At 38.2% G+C, this 27114-nt stretch overlaps 1 protein-coding gene across 9 annotated transcripts in view; it reads left to right on the top strand.

The window, feature by feature from the left end:
• Positions 1–27114, top strand: part of GREB1L (GREB1 like retinoic acid receptor coactivator) — a 133254-nt gene that overhangs the window by 49442 nt on the left and 56698 nt on the right. For 6 of the 9 annotated variants that reach the window (XM_033512235.1, XM_015616356.3, XM_015616366.3 and 3 more), the window contains exons 2-4: positions 9363–9466; positions 24120–24291; positions 24613–24810. In XM_033512235.1, the coding sequence (XP_033368126.1) occupies positions 24123–24291; positions 24613–24810 (367 nt within the window). In that variant the 5' untranslated portion in view covers positions 9363–9466; positions 24120–24122. The remainder of the gene's footprint in view (positions 1–9362; positions 9467–24119; positions 24292–24612; positions 24811–27114) is intronic. The other 3 variants (XM_015616384.3, XM_015616421.3, XM_015616413.3) reach the window with 1 other exon arrangement.

The raw sequence follows: 27114 nt of genomic DNA on the forward strand, positions 1-27114 counted from the left end.
AATAAAGAGCCTTGCTTGGGAAAGCCATTTGTAATTGAAATATGGGGTCTGCTTGTATTAAAGTGTTTTTTTAATATATATATTCTGATCTGCTTCTTTGTTTAGACTGCTCTGACATGTTATTAGAAAGATACTGTGTAAAATCACTAATTGTAATCTAGCTGTTCATGACTAAGCATGCTGTTTTCTCTTTGCAGTACAAAGGCCAACTTCATTAAAGTGGATGATTTTATGTGATTACTAGCTGTGTCCATCTTTGTATTAAGACTGGCTGATTGCTATAAATACAAACAAGTTTCTTTGAATGGCTGATGGGCTGAATCTCCTCAATATAAGGGGTCAAGATGAGCCAGATAGACAACAGTATCTTGTGTTTCCCCTCCACCTAGATTTCTACAGCACATATATGTGCACATTTTGGCCACAAGTCATATTTCTTTTTTGAAATCTCCTTTCTTCTTGACTCTGTTCTTCACACCTTTCACGTTTTCCTTCTGTGGATTTATAAAGGCGTGTTTATGCCCGTTTTATGCTGTTTTGGATAAGTAGATATCTTTAAAAGAGCAATAAGAGAGCAGGGGCTTTTACTCTGTCTTCTGCCCTTCCACCTTTTTCTCTCAGGTCATGTATGTGGCAAAAATACTAGTAGTAGTGTGGATACCATGGTAGTACTCCAGAGCAGAATGGTTTGAAACCAGGGAAAAACCATATGTGCACAGTATCTACTCCATACCATTGGTCTTTTTGGCTCTGGTATCTGTTGGCACAGATGTCCCCAGAGATGGCCATATTCTATAATTAGAGGACTGCATTACATCTCTCCCCTTTCAGATGTGTTTAATGGCTATATATTTTGAAAAATTCACCAAGTAGAAGAAGGTGCAAAGCTTTTTCTGACAGGCCTTTCACTGAGCCTCGGTAGCAGGATTTCCAGGCCAATGCATGCCATATATTTGAGTCTGGACACAGCTGCAGGTTGTCCTTTTACACTGTCCTCACCAGACTCTGCTGAGATGTTTTTCTGGGTCTGTTTTCTCTGCATTTGTCACTGAGGGAAATCAGTTGGCTCTGGATAGATATGCTTCATATGTGAGATCCCATCCTTACTGATGCTAACAGGTTTAGTTGCTGTGTGTATACAAAACCCAGGGAAGAAATGTGGTGTTCCAGGAAGGCTTGTTCCCTCACCCTGTGTCAAGTTTCTGTGTTGTGTGCTAGTGACAAGAGATGCAGAGCAAAGCTAGCAAGCTGAAATGTCCTCTGTAAACCACAGTGTTCCTCAGAAATTTCTTCTAGCTTGTGAATATTTCATAGCAGGAAAATTTACTGTCTTGTGAAGAAAAAGACTTGTTTTGGCTTTGAGTATATAGAATTCTTAATTGTATAAGACAAAATTGTGGCAAATTTTCCAATTTTTCCCTGGAAAATTCTGACTTCTTTCTCTCTGGTGTCTACATATTCTTACAGACTTTTGTGTTTGAGTTTTACAGTTTGGTCCTTGTGATTATAGTGTACCTGGGTTTTTTTCATGATAAAGATCCTGTTTTAAGCTTCTGGTAAGGAATATAATATGATTCTTTCCCGTGTTGCCAGTAAGTGAGACACACATGTGAGGAGATGGGGACTAGGGAGAGAAGGCAGCCTTCTTGTGTAATTACATGAGAATATTGTGGTATGTGCATTCTCTATGGGAGACTTTTAAATACAGATAATACTAATGAATCTTTTCCTCAAGCCTAGCTATACGTGTTACGTCTTCTAACTGAAATCTGTACAACAGATTTAGAAATCATTATTAGACCCTTAAAATGTCATAAAGGTTCAAAGACAAAGAGGCCAGTTTGCCTCTTTAAATTATATGGCGTTCAAGGATGTGTTATTTCAGGAGCTTTTCCAAGACACTGCACTGTCACAGCTTCATTGCTTCAAATGTCACTTCAAGTAGGAGCAGTTTTTATAACTACACAAGTAAACTCAAGATGGTTTAATGGAAATGATTTCTTCATGTGTCAAAATGACCCCTTTGTTTCTCATTTTACTCTTTTGTTGCCTGCAGCTAATCTGGTTTTTGGGTTATCAGATCCAAGCATCTTACAATGCTGACTCTAGCAGCGGCATTCAGTTGGAATGCTGCCTTTTGTTTACTGGTTTCGCCAGGCCTCCAGTGCTTTCTTTGGTCATCTGGTGGCTCCACTAATGTGATTTGCACTCCCAGGCTCTGCAGGTAGTCATGGGTTTTTAAAGGGAATTAGAGGAAAGCCTGCCACCCTGGTGGCTAATGAATCCACAGGGTATTTCTTATTGGTGTTTTGTTTTTACAGATTCTTTTTTCTGTTTTATGGTATTTTTCTTCTGTCTGATTGGACTTCATTTTCTGAAGTTGGTTTACCTGGCTGTGGTGTGGTGACATTCACTTTGCTTGAAATAGAAGTACCAAATCCTATTGGTCAGTGTGTCCATCTGGGGTTTTCTCAGGAACTGTAAAGAAGTATGGAAAAAATAGATGGCTGCACAAAGACTCAAAACTTTTTTATTACAATACATATTATACAAAGATTGTTGACAAACTTCCATCTTCATGAAAACTCTAACTATTAAAATAGCAAATGTTGGCTCATGTAGGGAAGTTGAAGTGTTTTGCTAATGAGGTTGCAGCTGGAATCATAAATTTTTGCAAGCACACCAGGAGAAGACACAAGTTTGTAAACACACTAAGTGCAGTCTTACAAATGTGAGCCAGTGAAGGACATAGTCAAAGAAATATTCTAGTACAGTTTTTGCAGAAAAACAAGTTTGGAGATGGTTATTTTATATGAAAAGCATATGCACAAAAGAGGACATATTCTTAAAACATCTTCAGCTCTTTTTGTGGAGCAAATGAGAGTTTCAGACTCTGAGGAGTTAAGTTGAATAGCATGTCAGATGCTGAGTAAGATGCCATTCCTTCTTATATCCACAACCTCTTACTTAAGTATCCTTGTGGATTTGAGTGGGGATTAATAGAGTGATTAGGGTTGGTTGGAGTTTTTTTTTCCAGATTAGTCCTGCAGTTTTGTTAAGGCCAGTATTTGGCTTGCACAAAAACAAGCACAAAGTCAAAGTTCTTAAAGCTTTACTCTAGTCTAATTAAGAGTCAACCTACAGTGTCAGGATGTGCAATTTTTTATATTTTCATAAAATAGTTTTCATCCATTTCTGTTGTTTAAGAATGGAAGAGGAAAAAAAATCTGTGATAAAAGCAAATTCTGAATAAGACTTTGGAAATAAATGGGCCCTTTCCATGCAAAAATAGTTAATATTGAATCTATTCTTATTGTTGTTTACCTTGAGAGCAAGTTATCTGTTTACTCAAGTCTGAAGAATTTAGGCTGGTAGGAGTTGTGCCACTGATATGTGGTTTATAGGGTTGGGTCTTAAGAGAAGAAGGAAGCTTTAGAAAAGTTGAAGCACACAAACATGTTTCAGTGCCCTTGCTTTGTGCTCTTCTTTGGTGTAGGATTTATGTTTCTATTACATGTGTGTGTTTATGTTTTTAATATACAAAGTGAATATCACAGCATTAAATTTTGTTCAAGGATTGTCAGTATAGCTGTTGAATTGGTATTTTCACTTCAGGAAAAAAACCCAAACCCTGTAGAAATTTGGGTGCAGGGGTTTTAATAGTGAACAAATAAAACAAGGGTGTTATCGATTGAGTTTTACTAGGCTGACAGCAGGACTGAAGGTCCTCGTGATGCAGAAGTTTGTGACCCATGAAATCTCCATTTTCCTTCTATTGGTAATGTATCTTGAACTACAGAAGCCTGGAAAATGCATCCTGGGTGACCTAACACATTGATTATCTACAAACAGAAAATTATTTGAGCTCATTGCTAAAAATGTGTTTGATACTAGTAAATATAAGGGATAGGCTTAAATGATGTTGTTGAATAAGTGTTCCCTGAGCACAAATTCACTAAGGCAGCAGCCAATCCTTGCAGGTATGAATAATATCTGCTATATTTTCCTTTAAAATGCTAATTTCAGGTGCTTGGCCATTTTGCTCTTTCAGCTTCCTCAGCTTGCATGCCAGTGCCAAAAAATCAGAATTTTGCTTCATAAATGGTTCTTGTTTCTGATTGAAGGAAATAAAGGGCGGTAAGGAATTGAGCAGAGTTATTTCTAAAATGGGTAAATATCCAAGGTTCATGAAAAGAAGCCTGTAGCACACAGGCACACCAGCAGGCAGATTTTACAGCTCTGTCCAGAGCACAGAAGGAAGATAAATCATGGCCATCCCCCTCTCATTTTTAAAATGGTTCAACCCTGGGGTTTAGCTGAAGGACTTAAGGAGTTTTTGAAGTGCAAATAGACTGGTGAAGGGTAAACCTTTTCAGAGTTTCATTTAGATGGATTTTTTTTTTTTTCTATGTGGATTTCTGGCACCAGCTGAGATCTGGAAAGCCACAGGATTTTTTTGTTTTTGATCAATCAAGCAAGCAGAACTTGCCATGGGGGTGTACATTCTCTGCATACATATTGATCTTATTGTGTTTAAAAGTAGTTAATTTAATCAGGGCTTTTTGAAACCTTCCCTGGTGAAACTTGCATTAATGAAGCTGTCATTTCAAGGTCATGTTTCAGTGTCAATAACTTAATGGCAATGACAGAAGTTACCTGTAAGTTTGTTATCAATTTTTCAAACATTCCATGTTAAAGTTGTGTTGAATGAGAACTAATTTTACATGCATGCATATAAAAATGTTCAGCCTCAGTTGGAAAATGTGAATCTCATTAAATGAGAGATTTTCATTTCATAACTCAGTCTGCAGTTACCAAACACATTAATACTGGCAGTTCTGATACTGTTCACTGCTGTTTGGATCAGTACCTTTTACCTGCCCTATTCCATATAGAGTTTGGCTCCAGTAATTCGATTTTACACTTTGTCTCTTCCAGCGAAATGGTTGTAGCATCAGAGTTTTTATTCAAGGCTCTTTCTAGTAGTTTTGACCTTTTACGTCACATTTTGTCTTGTTTAAAAGCAGCAGCATGCAGAAGATGGATTGCATATTAACTATAAACACTTCTCTCTACTGTGATAAATATTTGGAGATAAAACGTGTAAGGGCTGAGTGTTTGATAAGATTCCCATTTGAGTGCAGAGTACAGGTTTTATAAGGCAGGATACAGTTTACTACTTTTTCATCCATATCTGATGCCAAGATCTTCAAGTATTTTGGGTGAAAGCACTATATATTTTCATCCTGTGAGGATGTTAAATGCAGACTTCATTATATGCTTCTCTGATTTATTTGAGTTGGAAGGAGCTTCAGAAAGTTGTTTTGGACACGATTGACACTCAAGGTATAGCAGAACTAGTGGAGTCAGATACCAGCAGAATGTGCCAGTACATCCCCAGAGACAATTTTCTCATTTCTTTTCTTGGTAGTTGCAGTATGCCTTGAACCCTGCCAGTTGCTGAGATATGAGGTGGAATGAAGAGTCTTGCATAAAACTTTTTCAATCATTTACCACTAATGGGCTTGTGTAGATTTTCCTGTTCGTGTTCGTGGATTTTATCAAAGATTTCAGTGTCAAAATGGGAGAGGAACTCTGGAGGTGGTCTGAGGCCCAGAACTGGAATCCTCTTTAGGAAGTACCAAACCGTTTGCTAGTTTAATTTCTGTGTGTTGTATGTCCAAAATGGCACTGCAGAATGGCACACTATGGGAAAATGGCCCATCTTAAAAAATGGTGTATTTATACATTACTTCTGTATTGACAGTCTGTTGGTTTGATGTGGTCTGCTATGAGAGCACAGCAGAAACATTCTACATCAGAATAGGGACCTGAAATTATAACTCATCACAAATTTATAACTATGGCTAAATACAATCAATAAGTAAATCATAAGAAGTCCATGCCGTGATTTTTACCTGACTTTGCATTGGACAGGAGATGTTTGGTTGTCAGGCCCTCTATCCTAGTCTTTTATTTTACAGCTTTAACTTTACATCTGTAAAACTCACATGTTCTCATTCTCATGTACTGTAATGAAGGTTATTTCATGTAGTGTTTGAAAACTGAACATGAGATGCTGTTTAAAGCTTTACTAAGAGACAGGGAAATTCTTTGTATCTCACTGCAGAGAAGGGGTTCTCAGCATTTGTGGTGTCACTTTTTGCAAATCTGTCACCGAGAGAAGATAATATGACCTTTCCTTTAGTGTAAGTAATATTTTCTACCACCCAGGACTCTTCAGCAAGTCCCATTTCACTGACTGGATGGAGAATTTTGGGTGTATTTCAAATCAACAGTTTTTAGTTCAGTCTTACAGACATAGAGGGCATTTTTGTTTAGAAACAGTCATCATTCTGTAGCTGGATATGTGGGTGTTGGCTGGAAAATCAATCATTCTAATTTAATTTTTTTTTTAAGTGGTGCATGCTCAAATGTTAAAACATTGAGGGGCTGTTACTTGCAGATTACAGATTTATCAAGCAGCTGTGACATTAAAGTAATCTTACTCTGGTTACAGTATGCATTTGTCAAGGGCACAGGCTTGCACAATGATTCTGAATTCCTGTGGAATTTAACTGAGCAACAGCTGGTCTGTAGGATGTGTAGCTTTTAACAAGGTAACGTCTGTGTTTTGGCAGAGGACTTGTGTGACCTTCTGCTGAAGCTGTTCCAAAGTGCCTTCCTCCTCTATTCAAGTCTGTAGGGGTCCTGAAACAGTATTTGTGTGAAATGTCTCCATTCTCTCTTCTCCTCTTGATTTTATCGCAGGTAAATTCTACAAAATTCTTCAATAGGGTATTAGGGAGAAAAAAAAAAAAAGAAAATAAAAAGGTCATCAACACCACTAAATACAGCTTACCATAGAAAGAATACTCTTTTTGGCTTGTAATTATGCCAGATTCCTTTTCCCCACAGTTGTTGGTTGGGGTTTTTTTTCACTTGAGAGAGGTTTATGGTGCTGTGTCTGCCAGAATAACCGTGTCTCAGGGTTGAAGTTGTATTTCTCCCCAGAGTTCCTAGAGGTGATGTTATCTTTTGTTCACTCAACAGTATGGTCATTCCTGAGAGCATCTGTCACTTTAGGCATTGTAAGATGGATGAGTCTCAAGTGAACTGCTAGTTGAAGCAAATGGTAAAAATAAGAAAAGACGTGGGGGTTGGGGGTTTTCAGAGGGGACAGACAACAAGGAAGCACTGTTAAAAATCAAAAGTAAGCCAGACCATAGTGGAAGAAAGAGCCAAGATGTGGATCACGTTAGCAGACTTCACAGGTCTTGGTAATGATGATTGGTGGTGGCTGATGAATTCTGAAGAGATCTTGTGCGTCTTGGAAAAAATGCTGTTGATTTGTTTCCTAAGGATAAGAAGGAGATGACCTGAACATAAGATGAAAAAGTTGTTTTTTTTTTGTCACATTATGTTATATGGTCAGGTCAAATTAATGTTGCCAATAATCAGGAAAAGGGTTAACAGTGTGTCTTAAACATGGTGTGACAATCTGTCAGTTCTGAGTGAGCATACATAACAGTATAAAAACCAAAGCAGCATATCAGCATATTTCCTTTCAGAAAAAAAAAAAAAAAAGTGGAAATTAAAATTCATAGTTGATGGTATTTCAGAAGGTACTTAATATTTTTAAAAGAGGTAAGGTTCCCTCCAGCATCCCTGATTTAGGTGGACTAATTGAGTTAGACTTCTTAACAGAGGGAAAGTGGTGCAAAAACACATAAACCCCAAGAAAACTCCCTCAAATGCACTGACAAGCAGATCCATACCCCCCACCCCCAAGCTGAGCAAAGGTCTGTGTTTGCAAAAGCAGCCGGCAAAGGACAAAAGGCACTTATAGCCCAGTGTGTGTCAAGGTTTGGGAAGGGTCCAGGAGGATCTTGGCTTGAAAAATTATTTTGTCACACTGTTGGCATTGGTCCATAAGGGGAAGCACTGGTTGAAAGGCGAAGAAATTAAGATGATTAGAAGCTTTAAAGCTTCACAAATGGTGGAGTATCTCTCTTCTCAATGGATGTAAATAATAGATGAAAGACCGAGAGTGACAACAAAGGCTCAGGGCCTTTAAGAGAATGTGTGCAGCCTGAATAGAGGTCTGTGGCCTAGGGCCAAAGGTCTTAGCTTTGAGTGTAATTAGAAGAAAATACAAAAATGTCATTACTAGCAGGTGAAATGTTCAGCACGTGTCTGAAAAATAGCAATTTCAGAGCCAGGAGCAGCTGGAATTGGATTACTGACGTTCTGCAATCACTGCAGAGCCCTACAGTTTGGTCGGGAGTTGTGTGCATTATCCCTGCTGTCCATCTGCGCCGGAGCCGCTGCCAGCCTGGTGGGGATGCGCCGTGCAGGGCAGCATCGGTGGTCCCTGGCAATAGAGTTGTTTAGTGCCTTTCTTCACAGCACAGCAATCCTGCCCAAAACCTTTCCTGAGCTGGAGCCAAAGGCTACAGCTGCTCTCTTAAACAGGCTGATTTTTAAAATTGAGAGGAGGGGAAGGAAGCTTTAAGGGCTTTAATCTTAGAACCCGGAGTTTGAATTCTGGGTGTACGGCTGCGTTCTGGTTTTGCCAGCGGGCCTGTGCCTCTAGTCCAAGCTTTAAGCCTTAAAATCCCATTGCAAGCACCTGGGAAAATTCCTTTAAATCTTTTGGCAAAATATGGTCTGTTGCTATTGAGAAACCAAACCAGTTTGTCTGCCTAAGAAAGTCTTGTCAAAGTGCACTCAATGATAACTTAATTTAAAGCTTTTCCTGATGTTAATTGGTGTTCTGTACAGCCCTAGGTATTTTAGGAGTTACTCTTTTGCTTGCTGCTTGCTGCACCATTTTTTCCGTTCCTTGGGGTGTTTCAGGTGTATTTCCTTTTATAAAATGCAATTTCTATTAATAAAGTTTTCACTTCAATATTTTTATCAAAAGCCAGATAGAGAGCAAACTGATTTCATTTTGAACGTTGATATCCAGGGTAGATAACTGCTGTACCCATTTAGTTTGTTTCTTTATAAATAGTGAAAGAATTACTTCTGCATTATCATATCTTTCTTTTTTTAATGTTTCTGCAACAGTTAATTTTATCATATTAATGTGATAAATTCCTAATCTGTCATATAGTGACAGCATCACTGTTTTTTGGCTACAGTGCCAAAAATGTGCAATTCAAAGTTTGTACTTCTGGTAGAAAGAATATAGAGAAACAACCAAGCACTTTCAACCAAGTATTTCTCTAAATTTTTTAAGTTATTGGCCCTCCTTTTTTCTCCCTAGACTGGGTTTCCACAGGAGGGTTTTTTGTCTTGTTATAAACTATATACTGGCATGAGTCATTCTGATTTTTTTCTCCCTTTTTATTTTTCAGGTGTTCAGGAGTTTTAAACAACTTTGCAGCAAAGCTTCACCAACTCTTATCTACATCCTTTAATCATGACTGCATTCCAAATTGGTTAAAAGGAATCTGAGAAGGTACTGTACTTGCTTTTCCTAATGGACAATACATTGTATGTTTGTGATCAGCATCTCTGCTTTCATTTCCATTGTCTGCATTTTAGGAGCAGTGTGGACTGTAATAACAATTTTATTTTTGCTTCAGGCATGTAAAATGTCCCACGTTCTTTAAAAAAAAAATAATGAAATCCAGTTCAGATAATCAAAAAGCCTTCAACAGAGGGCTGATTTGTGCTTCCATTTTTTTCTTATATACCCACAATGAGATCAACTTCATTATTTAATGACAGTTCTTTTGAAGCTGTAACAATCTTCTTCTGCTGTTTTACTTAGAGGATCTGTAAATACCTAAGCAACTAGCTAAATATATGTTTTATGCACTTGGAGGATGAATGTTTGTTTGTTTGTTTATTTGTCCTCTCAAAGGGTTTAAAACAAATGGGAAGAAGAATGTAGATCTTTGTAATGATTGGGATAGATTTGTGCTTCCAACTGAGATTCTCACACATCTTTTTTTTCCTGACTTCTGAGAGGGGGGAGGCTTGCCTCAGTACACAATATTGGGCTCACATAGTTTCTTGTTGCATTTAAATAGCCAGTGTCCCCAGAAGGCTGAAGATCTATTCCTGCTTTATGACCTGTTGTATCCCTGGGGGCAAGGGCAGCCCTGAGCAGAGCAAGGGGGTCATGGCCACAGCCCAGGTTCTGTGTGGCACTTGTGGGCTCCCAAAACCTGCCTGCAGGAACATTTTGTTTGGCAACATCTGGAACATGGTATAATCTGGAAGAGGGGGGAACCTCTAGGATTTTGCTTCGCCAGGTGCTAGGAGGAAGCAACATTAGACTTTTTGATGGGGGGGAGGCAGATTCTGTGGCCCTGAAGTTAGGCTAAACAATTGCAGAGGTCAAAGGACAGCTGAGTGCGGTCAATGAGACACCCTGGGGTGTATTTTGTTACTTAGTAAAAGGAGCAGCATCCTAAAACCCTAAAGGATTCTCTTGAAAAACTGTGTTGTGAAAAGGTTTTATGAGTCTGATGGCAAAAAGTGCTGATTTAGCTAAGGAATGCTTGCTTTTGTCTAAATGAAAGGCTAATCCTTACCAAATGTTGGCAGCTATTATAGTGCAGTCAATGCAGGTCTGAAAGGACAGTTAGAGTAGAAGTGTACTTTGGGATCTCAAATGTTTATCATTTTAATGGTTCTGTAACTAAAAAGATTTCTGAAACTTTCACCCTTTATCCTAAAATGTAAACCATGAACAAAATATCTGAAAAAGCGCTAAGTAACTCTTCACTTATAATTTAAAAATCTGTTCATAAGGGAGCTGTGCCTGCCTGGTTATTCTATATTCCCTGACAAGTTTGCTTAAGATTTTCAGGGTGCTGCCTGGCTTAAAATGTAACTTCCTTTAATCTGCTAACATTTATGAATTGGCTGAAAAAGAAAATGTGGGGTTTTTTTTCTGGTCCTGAGTGATTTTTAGTGTTTTTTTTTTAATGCTCACGAGAAAAAAAATAAAGAATCTGTTTGGGGTAATTAATTCCTATAATTTGTTTAGCATTATCTTTCTTTAAAAGGACAGCTTATTAACACTTAACATTTGTCATAGAAACAGATAAGAAATCAATGTCAGAGCCAAGACCTTGTAAATAACCCGAAAGGAAATGTAATAATGGCTGTCTTCACCACAGAGGTGGTGGGGGAAGGACTGGGCATGTGGCAGAAAAGGTTCAGTGCTTTTTGTTTTCCTTTGGAAGGGGGGGTTGCTGCAAGGCATGACCCAGGGCCTCTGACTCATTGGCCCTACTGTTTTACGCAAACACTCGTGGTTGTGTTAGAAAGAAAAAGGTACTTGGGAGCCAGTGGTGGTGGTGTTTTTATAGTGGGCAGCCTGGTGTTTCATCATGATCTTTAGAAGAACTCTATAAGAAGAGTGAAAAATAATAAAGTGCATAATTTTCAAGGTGGGAGTGGAAAGTGAACAAAGAAGTTGACAAGTTGATTTGGTTTATTTTTGAAAGAAACCTCCTGGCAAAATAGAGCTCTTTGTAGAGTTTAATTTTTAAACTCTTCAAAAGTACTCCATACAGATGCTTAACATTGATTTATGTCAGGGTTAAGACACCTTTAAACAAATAAAGTTGGGAATGGATAAACCTACTAAAATACAAATCGCCTATTAAACACAGAAGATGTTTGTATAGCATTCAGGTTGCCACAAAACTGACACATGTCCTGAAATTCTCCTGATAACCCCTTCTAAACTCATCAGGAAATGATGGCATGTGTTTGAGGGGTACACAAGGGAGCAGCCAGAGAGGATGGGGATGGAAGGTCAGGCCTTAGCTTTGACTTTCTAGGCTTTGGCTTCATGCTTTTGCAGTAGGGTGATGGCAAATGAAGAAAGGATTAAGTGATTTATTTATCAATGATACTGGTCTGGCTTTTGCTGTAGGAATTCAATGAGAGGTCTTAGACTATTTTTCAGCTTTATCCCTACAGACAATAACATTTTACATATGCATCCATGTGGAATTAAGTGCTATATCTGTATAATTAAACTGCTTAGAAGAGTACATACTTGAGCTGTAATGCTTAATTTTGTTTGAAACTTCAAGATTTAACTACTCAGAATATGTAAAATAGGTTTAGATGTGTTAGTATATTTTTTTTCCTGTCTACTGGAGAAAATTGTTCAGTATTTATAAACTGTGTATTTATCAGGTGTTTGGGTTTTTTGTGGTTTTTTAGGGATGTTTTAGCCCACAGTGAGAATTTTATGCATAGCATTTGTATTCTACTGTGGCAACAGTCACAGAAAAATATTCTGAGCACTAGTTTCTTGAGTGTCAGGATTTACTGGAAGTTTTATATGCATGCCATTAAGAATGCATAGAACCTTGTAATTCTGTGTTGCTGACTCATTAAACTGTAATAGCAGCTTTGGGAATCAAGATTGCCTGTGCTAGCATGTTTATGTTGCACGTAAATTAAGTCCAGCCTGTAAACATTATTAAGATTTCAGGGAGAAAAATAGAGAACCACATCTAATGCCTCCAGCAAGTCAAATATTTTATTACAAATTTTTCTTCATGTAAGGCATAACCCCCTATAACCCCCCCCCCCCCCAATTTATCATAGTGGCTGATGAGTTGCATTGCAGAACAATATAAAGATTAGAAATTGAAAATTATTTCCTTCTCCTATTAAGTATTAATAGTATGTGATTTTTAATTTTTTGATTTCTGTCTTATATAAAGATAAAGGTGGATTTTTTTTCTAGATCTAAATGGCATTATATAAATGTAATTTGTGGACATTTATCCCACAAATAACTTTTGAGATTCCTAAATATCTAGAAAAGGTAGCTTGAGTGTCAAAACTCTTCTTTTTTAGCCATATCCCTGGATATGGTGGTCAAGTGTTGTTCTGTTGATTGCCCATTTCTTGCAAATTTTATCCTAACTAAAATATGGGATATTGCAGATGGACCAACAGTGATGTTCTCAAAAAGGTTGATCTCAAAAAGGGTTGGCTTTGGTAATTTCAGAAATGGACAGAACTTTGTTTATTTTACAGAAGAATTTGTGGTATTCTGGGGAGGGGAGAAAGTGGAGTTATCTTTGACACATGACAAACACATGTTGTGGAAAAGGAGAAGGAAGAACTCTACAAAGCACTCTGCACTTGGAAGTTCATTTCCACTAAAATTATCTATGAGAAATTAGGACAGTTTTTCACCAGCAGGGAAGTTCCAAAAAGTGTCTGAATGGTATTAAATTGGCATAACTTGTGGATTTAAGCTGATTGTTCTGGTTTTGACCTATAGAGGGTTTTCTTTTCCATTCAGAGCATTGTTTTTTGTGTAGAGATGGCCATGAAAGCAGCTGGCTTTGCTGTGTTGGTCTTTTCTTGTCTCTGCATCATGGGCTAAAAGTGGCTGCAGAAATGTTAGATATCCCTCTCTATCTTGTGACTCTATCTAGTGACTACATGGGAGCTTCAGATAATAAAAATCTTGTTTGCTCCTTTCTAAAACATATTTTGAGTCCAAAAGAGCAGGAGCATGATCATTTTGACTTATTTGAAAATGGTACTTTTGGAAGAGCTGTGCAGGTACTTGCTGTGACGGAACTTGACAAACATTTTGACACAACCCTCTGCGAAAGAAGAGGGGCTCATTTCCACCTTTGCTGGTTCCTTTTTAGGGATGACTAAGCCTTGTAAAACCAAGGAGAACTCTTGTTCAGGCTTGCCTGTTTTCAAACTGGGCTCTAGAGAGAAAAACATTCCTTTTTCAGAGGATGTGAGGAACCAACAGCTTACCTAACCTTCTACCCAAGTGCATTAGTGAAGGCTAGTTTAATTACTTAAGGCTGACTTTATTTCTTCTTGATTAAATTTTATTTTTGAATCTATAAATCTGTGTTAGGGATTGTTTTAATAATCTGTCTAAAGAGGGAGAGGAACAAAACTTGATAGTGCTTTTGGCAGAATTAAGTGCTTTGCAAGTGAAGGAGAAGGGGGAAATGCCATGTGTGAGTCACTTGGATGCAGTGTGTTATCCTTTGTAGAGAGTCAAACACACACTTCGGCTGCAAAAAAAAAAAAATTTCTTTTTTTTAAATTGGTAACCCTGAAATTACTTTCAAGTTGCATATTTGAAGAAGTGCCATGGTATATCCCCACCTCTACCAACTTCAGGGGAGAAAAAAGTTTGCTTGCATCAAAGGAAAGGTTGAAGTCAACTTTATTATTAACTGAAGTTTTACTCCAGTGCTTTATTTTTAGCCTGTTGCAGCTGTCAGAAAGCAGAACATGCATCAGATAAGATGAATACAGTGGAAAAATAAAGTATTAAGTGGGTATTTGTGAAGAACTGGGTCATCTTTGTTTGGAAAATTTTAAGAGCCAATGTAATCTGTATTACCATTATGCCTATTATTCAGAAAGTTTTATTTTTATTAGTGTCAGTTTGTATGTGTTTTGAGAACTGAGAACTTTCAGAACCACTAAAGTCTCTGCAAAATGAATAACAATCCGTTTATATTGCTTGGCAATAAAAATATCTTTGCCTTTCTTATTTAGCAGCACTTTCATCTGAGAAAACTTTAAAAAAAAGAAAATAACATGGGGGAAAACATTTTTATTGTAGATATACATATCCAAAATTATCTTTATAAAGGATTTTCTTTTTAATGCTGTACAGTCTGATGTTTTAATGCTGTTGAGTCTGATGTTGTTCATTTACATGAATCCATTTAAATGGATTACATTTTAGCTTTTATTTTCTGTATCTTAATAGTGAGATTTTTTTCTGTTTTCCTATCAAGTACTGTCATCTTGGTGAGTAGTCTTTAAAAATGTCAAGCATAAGTTCCTATACAAATGGTGCCTTCTGTGTACAGTAACTAATTAGCATTAATTTTAAACTGTGACGTTTAAAACTTAAAATATTGCAGCCCAGTGGCCTAAGGATTTACAATAGTTTACATACATAAAATGTATACTATATAAATGTATAAGCCATAGTGCACAGTCCTATTCCATTGTTGTCCTGTTGAAGGCAACACCAGGCAGGTGAATATGTGTTACAAATACTGAGTTCTGAAAGCAGTTCAGGAGAACTGGTGTAGAGACAACTTGCAGGAAAAAAAAAAGAAACACAAACAAGCTGAACAAACTCAGCAGCTGGAAATCACTTCAATATCATTAGATTCATATGGTGATCTTTGTTAGTCCAGTTGTGTTGAAGAGTTGGTCGCAAAATCAATTGATAAGGCATTCCAAGTGTGCCTGGGATTGTAGGTGAAGTGCTCAGCTTCCAGGTGCCCAGTCCTAAAGTGCTTGTTAGATGATCATCCCTTTCATTTTCATGAGCATTGCTTCTTTTTATGGCATTACATGGCTCTTTTGAAACACTGGTGACTTTGTCTTTCAATTTCTCAAGATAGAAGCAACTGGAAAAAAGCAAACAAACAAACAAAAACATAATTCATAGAAGTCAGCAATTAGTGATAATTACCAGCATTAAAACACAGACTTGTGTTTATTTAGAAAGACATTCACTGAGCTTCCCAGTCATGGAATTATATTTTTTTTATGGTGAAATACATTACACAGTGTTCTGTTGAAACGAGCATTTAATCTTCATTACAAACAAAGCTTTAAATTAACAGTTGCTTCTGAGAAGATAGTTTACTGCATAGGTTTTTGTAAACTACATAAATAGATTTTAAATCTCTAATGCTTCTGAATAGTTTAATTGGTAATTACTAAATACAGTTGTTAGCTAATAACTTAGTATAAGATCTGTGTATTAACAGAATATATGTTGTTAGTGAATGACTGAACACTTATGGATACCAAAACTACATAAAAATAACAAAGTTGGTATTAAAATATATTGGCTTTGGGAACAGTTACTGCTTTTGAATACATTATTTGAGGAACAAATTTGTGCTTATTTTATTATATTAATTGCTTACATACTATATTAATTTTATCTGCTGTGTTATTAAGAGTGGTAGCTAAATGAATTCATAGAATCATAGCATGGGTTGAATTGGGACCGTCAAGACCATCTAGTTCCAACCCCAATGCCTCACTGCCCTCATAGTGAAGAATTTCTTCCTATTTATTACTGTAAATCTATCTTTAAAGGCATTTCCCCTTGTTCTATCACTCCTTGCCCTTGTCAGAAGTCCCTCTCCAGCTGGAGGCACTGGAGGTCTGCCTGGAGCTTTTTTTTTTCCAGGCTGAACAGCCTCAACTCTTACAGCCTTTTCTCACAGAAGAGGTGCTCCAGCTCTCTAACCATATTCGTGGCCCTCCTCTAGACCTGCTCCAGCAGGTTTATATCATTCTTAGTGTGATGGAGACCCCAGAGCTGGATGCAGCACTCCAGGTGGAGTCTCACCAGAGCAGAGGAAAGGGGCAGAATCACCTCCCTTGGCCTGCTGGCCACGCTGCTTTTGACGAGGCTCAGGATCCATCTGGGCTGCAAGTGTACGTGGTGGGTCGTGTTGCTCTTCTTGACAACCAAGTCCTTCTCCTCAGGGCTGCTCTCAATCCATTCCCCATCCAGCCTGTGTACAGGCCTGGGGTTGTCCCAGCCCAGGTGCAGGGTGTTGTTTGTGTAGCGTTGTGAAGTTTCCATGGGACCACTTCTCAGGCCTGTGAGGTCCCTCTGCATGGGATCCCTTCCCACCACTCTAACCCCACTGTAGAAGATTACCAAATTTTCAGGCACGATTTGTCCGTAGTGAAGCCGTGTTGGCTGCCACCAGTCACCTCCCTATTTTCCGTGTGCCTTAGCATAGTTTCCAGGAGGATCTGCTCCATGAGTTTGCTGGGCACAGAGGTGATCCAAACACGTAACTGCAGGACTGTGGGAACACGCCAGGTTGTTAGAAGAATAAACTGTTATTCATGTCTGCAACTAAATGCAAAATCAAAATTACACAGCAAAAATATGCCTTTACCCTATAGCTAGGATTAAGCATCGTTGCTGGTTTGGTTGTATTAAACTGGCATTAATAATGTGGTTAATAGTCCTGTTGATTTAGGACAGAAAGCATAACTGGGGAAAGCTATGTATGAGCATGCATGTTTTAGGGAAGCAGGCTGAGGTTTTCAAAAGTGCTCCTTGGTGATTTATTTGTGCCATTCCTGCCATGACTGTGTGAGCATATACTCCTTTTAAAACAATGAAGTCTTTTAACAATACCTAAACTTCAAAATCAAAAGCAATGTTTGTAGGTTGATAACCCTTTTTTTCCCACCTGAAGGCTTTTCTATTGAAAGAGAAGTGTATCCCTTCTGTTAAGGGTGCATAGTAATGTTCCTTTTCCTATGTGCTGTGAAAGGTCCCTGCAGCATAAAAGACTTAAGTCCACATTCTACGAATTTATTTAGGAAACCCAAAAAAATTGCACAAGACCTCCACAGTAACTTTAAAAAAAAGCTTTACAGTTGGAGTAGATTAAATTCACAATATTAGCTCCTGAAAGCTTTTATGTTTTCCTTCATCTGCTTATTGCATGCGCTTTTTGAGGAAATGGCATCAAATGAAGCCTGGAACATGCTTAATCTTAAATCACCTCAGTCCTCACTAGAGGAAGTGCACTGCCTGCACCAGTTTTCTTCTCACTGTATTGTAGGAGTTTAACCTCTCTAGAATGCAGCATTTTTTTTCCCTGAGTGGGAGCCATAACCTGGAGAACAGTAAAGCCAGTGCCATTCTGTAAAACTTGACTTTAGCTCAGCTTGCAGTGACTCCTGTACCATTGTGTCTCTCCGTGTATTCTGTGTTTGATCGTGGTTGTAGACTGCTCTTTGTGCGCACAGCTCTGTGGGTAACACTGCTAAAAAGTAAAGAGACATTTCAAACTTGAGGTAAAAGAGATGAGATGGTGTTGCAGTTGCTGTTTCCTGGTGGTTTTTGTCAGCCTCAGTGTTACATCACTGCTGGTTCATTCTGTGAAGCTGAAAACTCCCAGGTCATCGAATTTCCACAAATGCAATTAAGACCTAATTTTTGCAGCACTTGGGGGTGATTTGAAGTTGGTAGCTTCATGCATGTAAGTTCAACTTAGTAACAGCATCCTATATCCAGGTGTTAATTTTACCTTTAGTGTGTTTATTGGTTTGTGAGCTGATCCTGAGGACTGTAGGAATAGTCTTGGGGTGGAAGGGATGGAGCAGTAAGGGCATGGCAGTCTCTGTATTAAGACCATTTGTGATTTGCTTTCTGTTTAATGTTGTGGGGAAACAGCTGCCTTCTTCCACCATTGTACTGATTGTATTTAAGTGGAAATTACTCTGTATTAGGTTTTCTCCCAAATTTGCCCTAAACCAAGACAACCAACCTGCATGTGACTCTCTGCATTTTTCTGTCTCTGTCAAAGGAATTGGCCAAATCCCAGATAGCCTGATGCAATGCTTCTAGTACAGATACCATTAATTGAGCAATAAGAGAAATAACCTCATCAGGGGAAAAAAAATTTGTTCTTGATCCTTCCCATTACTCTTACACAGTAGTGGCAACATTAGACTGAAAGATGAGACTCTAAATCGTACTGGATGCAAAAAATATTTTCTTACAAATAAAAGGAAAAGTAAAGATGAGAGGAAACTGCACTGTAAATAGGGTAAATCCAAACTAATAATTATTTTTTATTGAAAGACATTGTGAATGAGTTATTTATCTGTCACTTGCTACATAAGATTGTGAACTCTTTTACAGTTGAGTTTGAATATCCCTAATGAAGACAAAACAGGGTAAGAATCTCAAGACCTTGAAAAGACTGTGAGGGGGGGAAAAAGGGTTGTGGTTATGAAGTAAGGCTTCTATTCCACCTCACAATCTTGTTTTGAGTCACACATAAGTCTTCCTCACTGAATGCTACAATTGACGCTGTACTTTTGAAGTCTTCACTTTTAATGTGTGTATATATTTATTATTGTCATTATTACCTGACATTCTTTCTGCTGTATTCATGTTCAGGATACATCCTAGTGATGCTCTAATGGGAAAAAAATAATACTCCCAGAACATGACTAAGAATGATGTAAACAATCAAAAACACTAGCTGTACCTGAAACAACCAGTTCAGTTATTCTGCAACACAAATAGATGCCTGGTCTCTCTTTGCCTGAGATAACCCTTTGAGATACAGAAGCTGAGCTGGGCCTGGCAATGCCTTTGTGGAGGAACTTGCTTTCTTTTCCTTTGAAGAGGAACTTTTCTGTGGGGTAGGCCAGATCAGAAGCCAGATTATGTGTTTTGGAGAACACAATTACATTATTAGGTTAAACACAAAGTAAGGACTTGATAGAGCTGACTTAATGGAGGGTGTTTGCATCAGATTCATCATTCGCTATCAGGTAATTGTGAAATTGCTTTAAGCCATAACAACAACACTCACCCCCACCCTCATCCTCCAGTTCGGTTCCTCTCCTTTAAAGTCCCTGGGGTCATGACCCACCTGGAGGCCAAATATGTGGTATCTGGTGTACTGAATGATCTGATTATATTTTTACTAGCAGAGCCTTCAACTCAATGTGCAGTTCTGGCTCCCAAGAGTTATTGAGTAATGATCCACTTTGCAGAGGTGACTTGTTTTGTTTTTTGGGGTTTTTTTAAATGTAAGAAGCATATTTTTTTTTAATCTAAAAGTAAGTAGTGTTTACTGTACTTACACACTGCTGGACCTGGGCTCTGGTTTTTCTCAAAGATCCCATGTCATGTTTCTGCACAGATCTTTTGAAATCTGGGTGACCATATGGAACAAGATTATTTGCTTGAATTGACAAGGTCTTTTTGTAAATTCAGCTTCTGGGTTTGAAAGAGTGACTAGAATTTCCCTGAGTCCTTCACCACAAGTGATGCAGTGTTAAAATCAATTCTCTTTGAAACTTTGCTTTTGTTATTTCCATTTCTGTCTGCTTTGATAGAAGCTCATGTTAATTGTAGTTTTGCTTTCTGCAATGAATGCCCATATTAATTGTTTTATTAAAAGCTATAGCAATAATCCTCCTCTACCTGTGGTCAGGTTAGAGGAATTGCACAATTGCCTTGTTCATGTGTCTTTGTAAGGAGACAGATTGAAATGTGAGGACTGCCTTCCAGCTCTGTTGTTAGGCAGTTCTCTCTCCAGCAAATCTCATGGTTAATCCTCTAGTTTGATGATGGGCCACTGCAAAGATGACTTGAAGTGGGTTTAGTAAATTTGCTTTGAAGAAGCACAGCAACAATGAAGATGTGCTGGGTGGTGCCTTAGTATCTGAATCTTTTCAGAGAAGAATGCTGAGAGTGATGGAGCCTGGAGGTGGGGATGATCTAAATTTTAGGAACTTCCCCTTTTATTTCATGTTTTCTTTCAGTTTTAATTTTGAAATTATTCAATTCTGATAATGTCTTCTAATCCCTGTAGTAAGTTTTAAGAAAATTAAATAAAATTAATCTGGGTACAGTGGGGGAGTTGTTGAGGTAGAGGGGAAGCCTTGGAAGGACTCTTGCCAAATTTAACCTCCTTCCTTGGTAGGGTGGTGGGGAAGGAAAAAATATAGTAGCTAAATACACATACACTTTGCACATACTAACATTCTTTAGAGTTCAATCCAAAACAGACCCCAAAAGGTAGCCATGAGAAGTAGGCAACTTAAGAATTACACTGGTATCCATCCAGTGGTTCAGGTAAAAATAAAGGTGAGGGCTGGAATACTGAATTAGAGATGTGCAGATTAGGTGGCTCATTGCTGGGAATCTAACCAGCTCTGTGCTGAACTAGCTACAATTAGTGTGCATGTAGATGTGGAAATAATTATTTACCCTCTCATCAAACCTCCTGCCCAGTGCAGATCTCTCGGTGCACCTCCAGCAGAGTTCTGTGACATGTTGCTGGGTGGGGAACAGTGGACACGAAGGTGAGCCCCAATGTGCCAGAGCTGGCAGCATAAAAACAGGTTTGTGAGATTGGGGAGGAGCTCCTGAGTCAAGTCCAGCTCTGTTTTCTCTCAGTCGCTGTGTCAGATCGGCTCAGATGAACTCAATAATGGAATGTCTTTCCCACATCCTCCCAAGCTCACTGATGCATCAGATAGGCAGAATTTTAAGGAAACCTTTTCTTAATTTCACAATAGAAAGAAAAAGGGGCCGGTTTGTTTTATTTTTACCAAATGACCTCATTTGGTAAATGAATGCTGGATAGACATATTATTTGGGTAACATTTTTAACTATGAGCATTAATTTAGTTATGTTAAATCATTGGCTTTGATCATATTTAAATGCAGACATGGCAGGCACGTGTCTTAATAAGAGAAATATTCTTTGGTTTTCGTGTTTTGGTTTGTTTTTTTTTGCCTCTCTTTAAATTCCATCACTTTATTTTTCCTGCAGGCTGTGCTGCCTCCTCAAGCCCCCTCAGCACACTTGAGCCCATTTAAAGCACATTCTCCTGTCTCCTCTGCCGCTGCTGAGGTGTGCTCACTGGAGCCTGCCTCCCATTTACACTGCGAGCAGGAAAATTAACCATTGCCTAATTGCACCAGGCACTTAAGGGCAGAATCAAGTGCAGGAACACTAAGGAGTCACTGCCTTGAATTGGTGCTCCTGGCTTTTGGGGAGGCTGGATCAGGACGGCACAACCTGAACCAGCCTGTAGCCCACTGTTGGAGGCTCCTGCCACCTCCTTTTCCCCGCAGAAGGAAAAGCCTGCTCTGTTGAGCTCCAGATGAGGCCCAGCTGCCCTAATGGCCTCAGGCAGTGTTAGGAAATCAGCTGCCCGTGCTGTTCTCCAGGGCTCCCAGCTTCCTCAGCCCGGCAGGACCCACGGCCACTCTGCCCCCAGTACCTCTGCCTGCCCCATCTTGCACAGGCGCATCCCTGCTCTGCTTCCACCCTGCAGGGACCAGAGCTCTCACCACCTGTGCTTCCTCAGCTTTTCTTTGCTTGGCATTTCCACCAGCAATCTTCTTTTCTCTTGGCAAGCTAAAAACATCCTCTGGTAACATTAACCACCTTTCTCAGGTGTAGCTGTGACAGTCTCCATCCACAGGCAAGTCTCCTTGTACAGATGCCATGGAAGCAAACCAAACTGCCAGCATTTCTGCTGTGTGTGCTATGCTTCATTAATAGCTTCCCATCAAAATTAAAATAGTTGTCATAGATTTTATACAACAGGTAGGCTGTAGAAAACCTGGAGAATGACCAGACTTCACACAGATGTTGTGCTGTGGGAATGGCAAATTTTCTGATTCATGAAGGTTGATTAATTTTCATTATGGTGTTTTGATTAAAGTCTTTTCATTTGAATACATTCCTGAAATCTTACCTTAAGCACACCATAACTGACATAAATAGCAGAAAAATTAAATTTTATTGCATGAAATTTAATAATAGTCTGTCACGATTTCACTTATATTTATGGAAGTATCATCACTGCTTTCAATAAAATAAATATTTCAGTCACTTAGCTGATATCCATCAATTCTTTTTTTCAAAGGCACCTCACAGGCTTTAGCTTACTGCAACCTGCTTCAGTGTAATTTTTTTCCCTAACACACTTTGTAGCTGTGGGTTTGTACATAGTCCCTACCATTTCCAAATTTAATGAAAATGGTTTCAGTAGAGAAGTGCAGTTGCCACAAAATTATTAAAAGCCAGTCTAAATCAGAGATAGGGAATTACTTTCCCAAAGCTGTATAAAGTCTCTGAACAGAAAACTGACCCTCTCTCCCAGGTTAGAGGTGAGTAATTTGATTTGTTTCACACCTATGTATCCAGTAGTGTAGTAATAATCAGCTCTTAGATATTTGTCTACACCAGCAGACTTCAAAGGCTGCTGGAAGTGGCTCTCATGATTATTGCCCGTTTACAGGTGGCCCTGAGGACCTTGAGCAACCCAATGATAAAGCAGGAGTGGAACTGTAGGTTTTCAAAATGCCAACTTATCTTCTTGGCCAAGGTCTCTTCCTGTTTGTAGGACAAGGTGACATCTAGTGAGGGGAAGAACAAAGATAATATTATAAGGTTTTATACTTTTGTGTCTGTTGATTTAACTGGGGAAAAACTCTTCTCTATTGAAATAAATTTCTCTGAAAGTTCAGCCTTGTGTTCTGAATATTGGAAAATGTTAGATTGCTGTTTCTTTGGAACAAATGTCATTTGGCAAAGTGGAAAATTTCATATTTCAGTGAGTCTCCCTTAGCTCATTTTAAAACCTTCCATGGCCACTCTGTTAACTAAATGTTTAAATTTGACAGTCCATATCCTATGTAACAGACTATGGGCTGTGTGATGCCATCCAAGGAGAAGAAATAGTCTCTTTGTGTTTGAATATTTAATTAAGCTCCTACATTTGTCATAGATATAAACAAAAATATTAGTTTTTAAAGCAGATATTTAAATTATTATTATCACTCTATGAGCGTAAAGCATAATTTCAAATAAAGACATTTCACTGCATTTGCTGAATGTGGTGTAGAAGTGATTTATTTCTCTTTTTTTTGTATATCTTTTTTTATAAGAGTATAATTAGATCCTTTTATAGGTCAGTCTACATGTAAATCACAGTATTACATAGAAGACAGGAGATGAAGAAATAATGAAAAGACAGAGAAACTGACCTTCCATGTAATTTTCATTAATATGAGCAAGAGCAAAAATGCAAGTTATTGGATATCTTTGTGTAAGGCTTTTCTCTAAATATGGCATACTGACAAGTGAAAAATCCTGTAAACACACTCTTTGACAAAAACCGATGAAACTCTACTTGATATTTTAATTTTGTTTTGTTATATACCCTTCTGTATTCTGTCCTGAATGTCCTAAAAAGCCCCAAATAATAATGGTTTTATCTGCCCTCCATTAATTTTTTATGCCAAGTTGATTCTTGAGGCTCATGAGAGGCCACATATGCAGAAGACACAGAGCAGTGTGCTGGGAACATGCTAAAAGCTTAGTGGAACAGAAGGATGCAGTCTGCCAGACTGAGAGAGAAACATGAACATGCAGTGCTAGTTAGAGATGCTGTTTCCACAGCATATTTTCTTGCTAACTTTATATCACTGTCATGGATGATAGTGAAACCTTTGTCTTAATTTGTAAATTTTCTGTGCATGGACATTCCCATCCCCTGATCAGCTCTTTCCTTTGTGTTTTTAGATCATGGGGAATTCATATGCAGGGCAACTAAAATCTGCTCGTTTCGAGGAAGCTCTTCATAACTCCATAGAAGCTTCTCTGAGATGTAGCAGCGTTGTTCCACGGCCAATCTTCTCACAGCTGTACCTGGATCCTGACCAGCCTCCTTTCCTGCCGGAAGGTAACCGTGAAAGTATGGCACGTTTCAGTTGTTTTTCTCTGTCTGAAAAGGGTGGGGTGTGTGTCATTTTAAAAAAACAAACAAAAAATCCAAAACAAACAAAAAACAAAAATAACAAACCAAACCAAACCAAAAAAACCCCCACAAAACTGCACAGCAGCTCATTGTGAGACCAAATCTGGATTTTGGGCATCATTAAGGGGAAAGAATGGCATGCTGGTTATTTTAAAGGGAGATAGATGTATTAAAAACAGATACTGTTGAAAAAAAATATTTTCTGTGTTATTTTTATTTTTACTATATTTTATTATTTTTTCAATTTTTATTCTTCAGATGTGAAGCCAAAGGTAGAAGAGTTGGATAAAGAGTTAGTACATCGCTATTCACAAAATGGAAACCTGGACTTTCCTACCAACCAAACTGTTAATGAAATGGAAGATGAAGACGAGGATGAAGACATGTCAGATTCCAGTAGTCCACCAATCCCATACTCACAAAAACCTGCCCCTGAAGGCTCTTGCACTACTGATGGTTGGTGTCCTTTTTTATAACTGTATGATCTCCACAACTGATTCTAATGATAATGTGCCCTCTCTACAGTTACAAATTCTTGAGCTAGAAAGTCTAAAAATACAGTTTATAGTCAAATCCTTAGATCTGGCAAAATATAGATTAGAAGAACTTGTTTGAGGACATAAAGCTTAATGTGTCATTTGAAAGCAGTGTCGAGGACTGGCTGTGGCACTTCATGAGTTTCTGAAAGCCCTTTTTTGTCTGTGGTTTTAACTGATTCGTTGTCCTCAAAGAGATTACCTGAGTTGACATCAGTATGGCTGGTTCTCAGTCTATCCCTAAATGATTCTCAGAAACATAGGCAAAGCTGGATTTAGTTGGTTCTTGGACAGTAGGAAGAGTTTGGAAAAAGAAAATGGGAGTACACCTAGTGTACTTTCTGCTTCTGAGGTGACAAGAAGGTTGGTAGTAGAAGCTTGTCTCTTTTGTCCCCATGTCCCTGCTGGCCACTGCTTCCTTACCCTGAGCTGTCCTGATTTGTTGTTGCTCAAGATGAGCAAAATTGTTGACCATACTATATTTGTTTGGGTTTAAATGTGTTAAAGAAAGAACCAGGTCATGCATGTACCTACTTGGCCAAAGAAAAAATGATGTGATTGGTTAATCTTATTCCAAAGTTGTTCTATTCTGAAGGTTTAACTTCCTCAAAAAAGGAAGATCTATTCACATTTATTAGCTGTGCTTCTTGTTAAAACATCACCCTTCTGACTTCAGACACCTGAAAACAAAAACTGTTCCCACCAGGTCTAAATGCCCTTCTTGACATTCTATCTAATATCATGGAATTCCTTGTTCATCAAAAGATGTAATTTGTAAAATAATTTTTTACCTCACTGAAGTATCTGGTTGTATGAGGTGGTAGAAGTAAGGACCAGTGCTGGTAATTCTTTGACATTTCTGAGGGGCATTAGTGGCATGTGTTGTCATCTTTGGCTTTTCCACTTCCAAATGCAGCTCACACAAGCTTATTCCCCTCTGTGACAGTGTACTGCCCATTCCCTGTAGCACAAAGAACAGAGGGGCTGGCTGGCTACTGTGAAAAGATGGGGAATATTGTTGGGAGAATTTGTTATTCACACAAAACTGTGGTTTTCTGTTCTTCGAAGGCTTGTAAATTTGAAGGAGGAGGGAGGGAAAAAGTATGAAATTATGTATTCCTTGGAAGGTGTTCTCAGTTGAGGACTGAGTAGTATCAATGAAGTGTCAATAAAGCCTGCAAAATCTCCTGTGGAGGGCAGGAGCAGTACCTTTTTCACTTCACATATTATATGTGTGTAATATTAAATTTCTTAGTATGTCCCAGAAAAAATTGACCTTTCAGGGGCAATTTTGTGTTTTGATTTTTATCTATAAGACTTTTATGATCAAAGATCTCTAAAAGAAAGTTTTGTATGTTACATCTGCAGAATTTTAGGGTTGTTCATTACTCATTTTTAAGTTTACCATTCTGAGTTTACAAAATCTGCCTTACTTTTTTAGATTTTCTTGGGGAACTGATTTAAGACAGCAGCGTCTTTGTACCTGGAAAAGGAAAGGAAAACATTTTTTTCCAAATACTTCTGGTGATCTGTTAGGACAGTTTTACATAATTGTTTAAAATGGCCTAGTTCCCAAACATTCACATTGCAGACCATATCTTAAGATATTAATCTGATAGCTCATCCTTCATCTCATGAATATGCCTTCCAGAGATGTAGGACAGGATCTTTGCATCCCTTATCTTAGTTATTTAATTGCAAAGGTAAATAACATTATGAAGATGTTAAACAATACTGATAGACCACTTGGACTCACTGTGTCTGGATACTTTAAATTAAGCATGCATTCAATTGTTTATCCAAGAGCAAAATATTGGTACTAAAACCTGCAGTTCATAGCTCTGCTTGCTGTAAAACCTGTTTCACACCTTTTGGATCAGGTGGGATGAAATCTTTTTCCCTTTAAAGTGGTACCTTTTTCCTTTTAAGGTGTTTGTGCTGTTTACTTTTCCTGAATTCATGATCTGTGCCATAACCATCATATTATTTTCTGTGATGACTTGTCCTTTTATTCAGATGCATTTGCCAGTTACAGGGATGCAGAAAGTAAATCTTAATGCCTTTAGCTGTCAGCTAAAAAAATTAAGTGTCTCACAAGTGTGATTGTTGGAGGTTCTTTCTAAGTTGGTTGTAATATTAGATCTCTTAACTCTCCTTAACCCATTGGAAAGAGCAACTGCATTTGCCACTGAGCCTTGCTATTTAATAGTCATGAAAGTAATTT

The sequence above is a fragment of the Parus major genome, chromosome 2 (assembly GCF_001522545.3).
Source record: "Parus major isolate Abel chromosome 2, Parus_major1.1, whole genome shotgun sequence".
NCBI classification, from domain to species: domain Eukaryota; kingdom Metazoa; phylum Chordata; class Aves; order Passeriformes; family Paridae; genus Parus; species Parus major.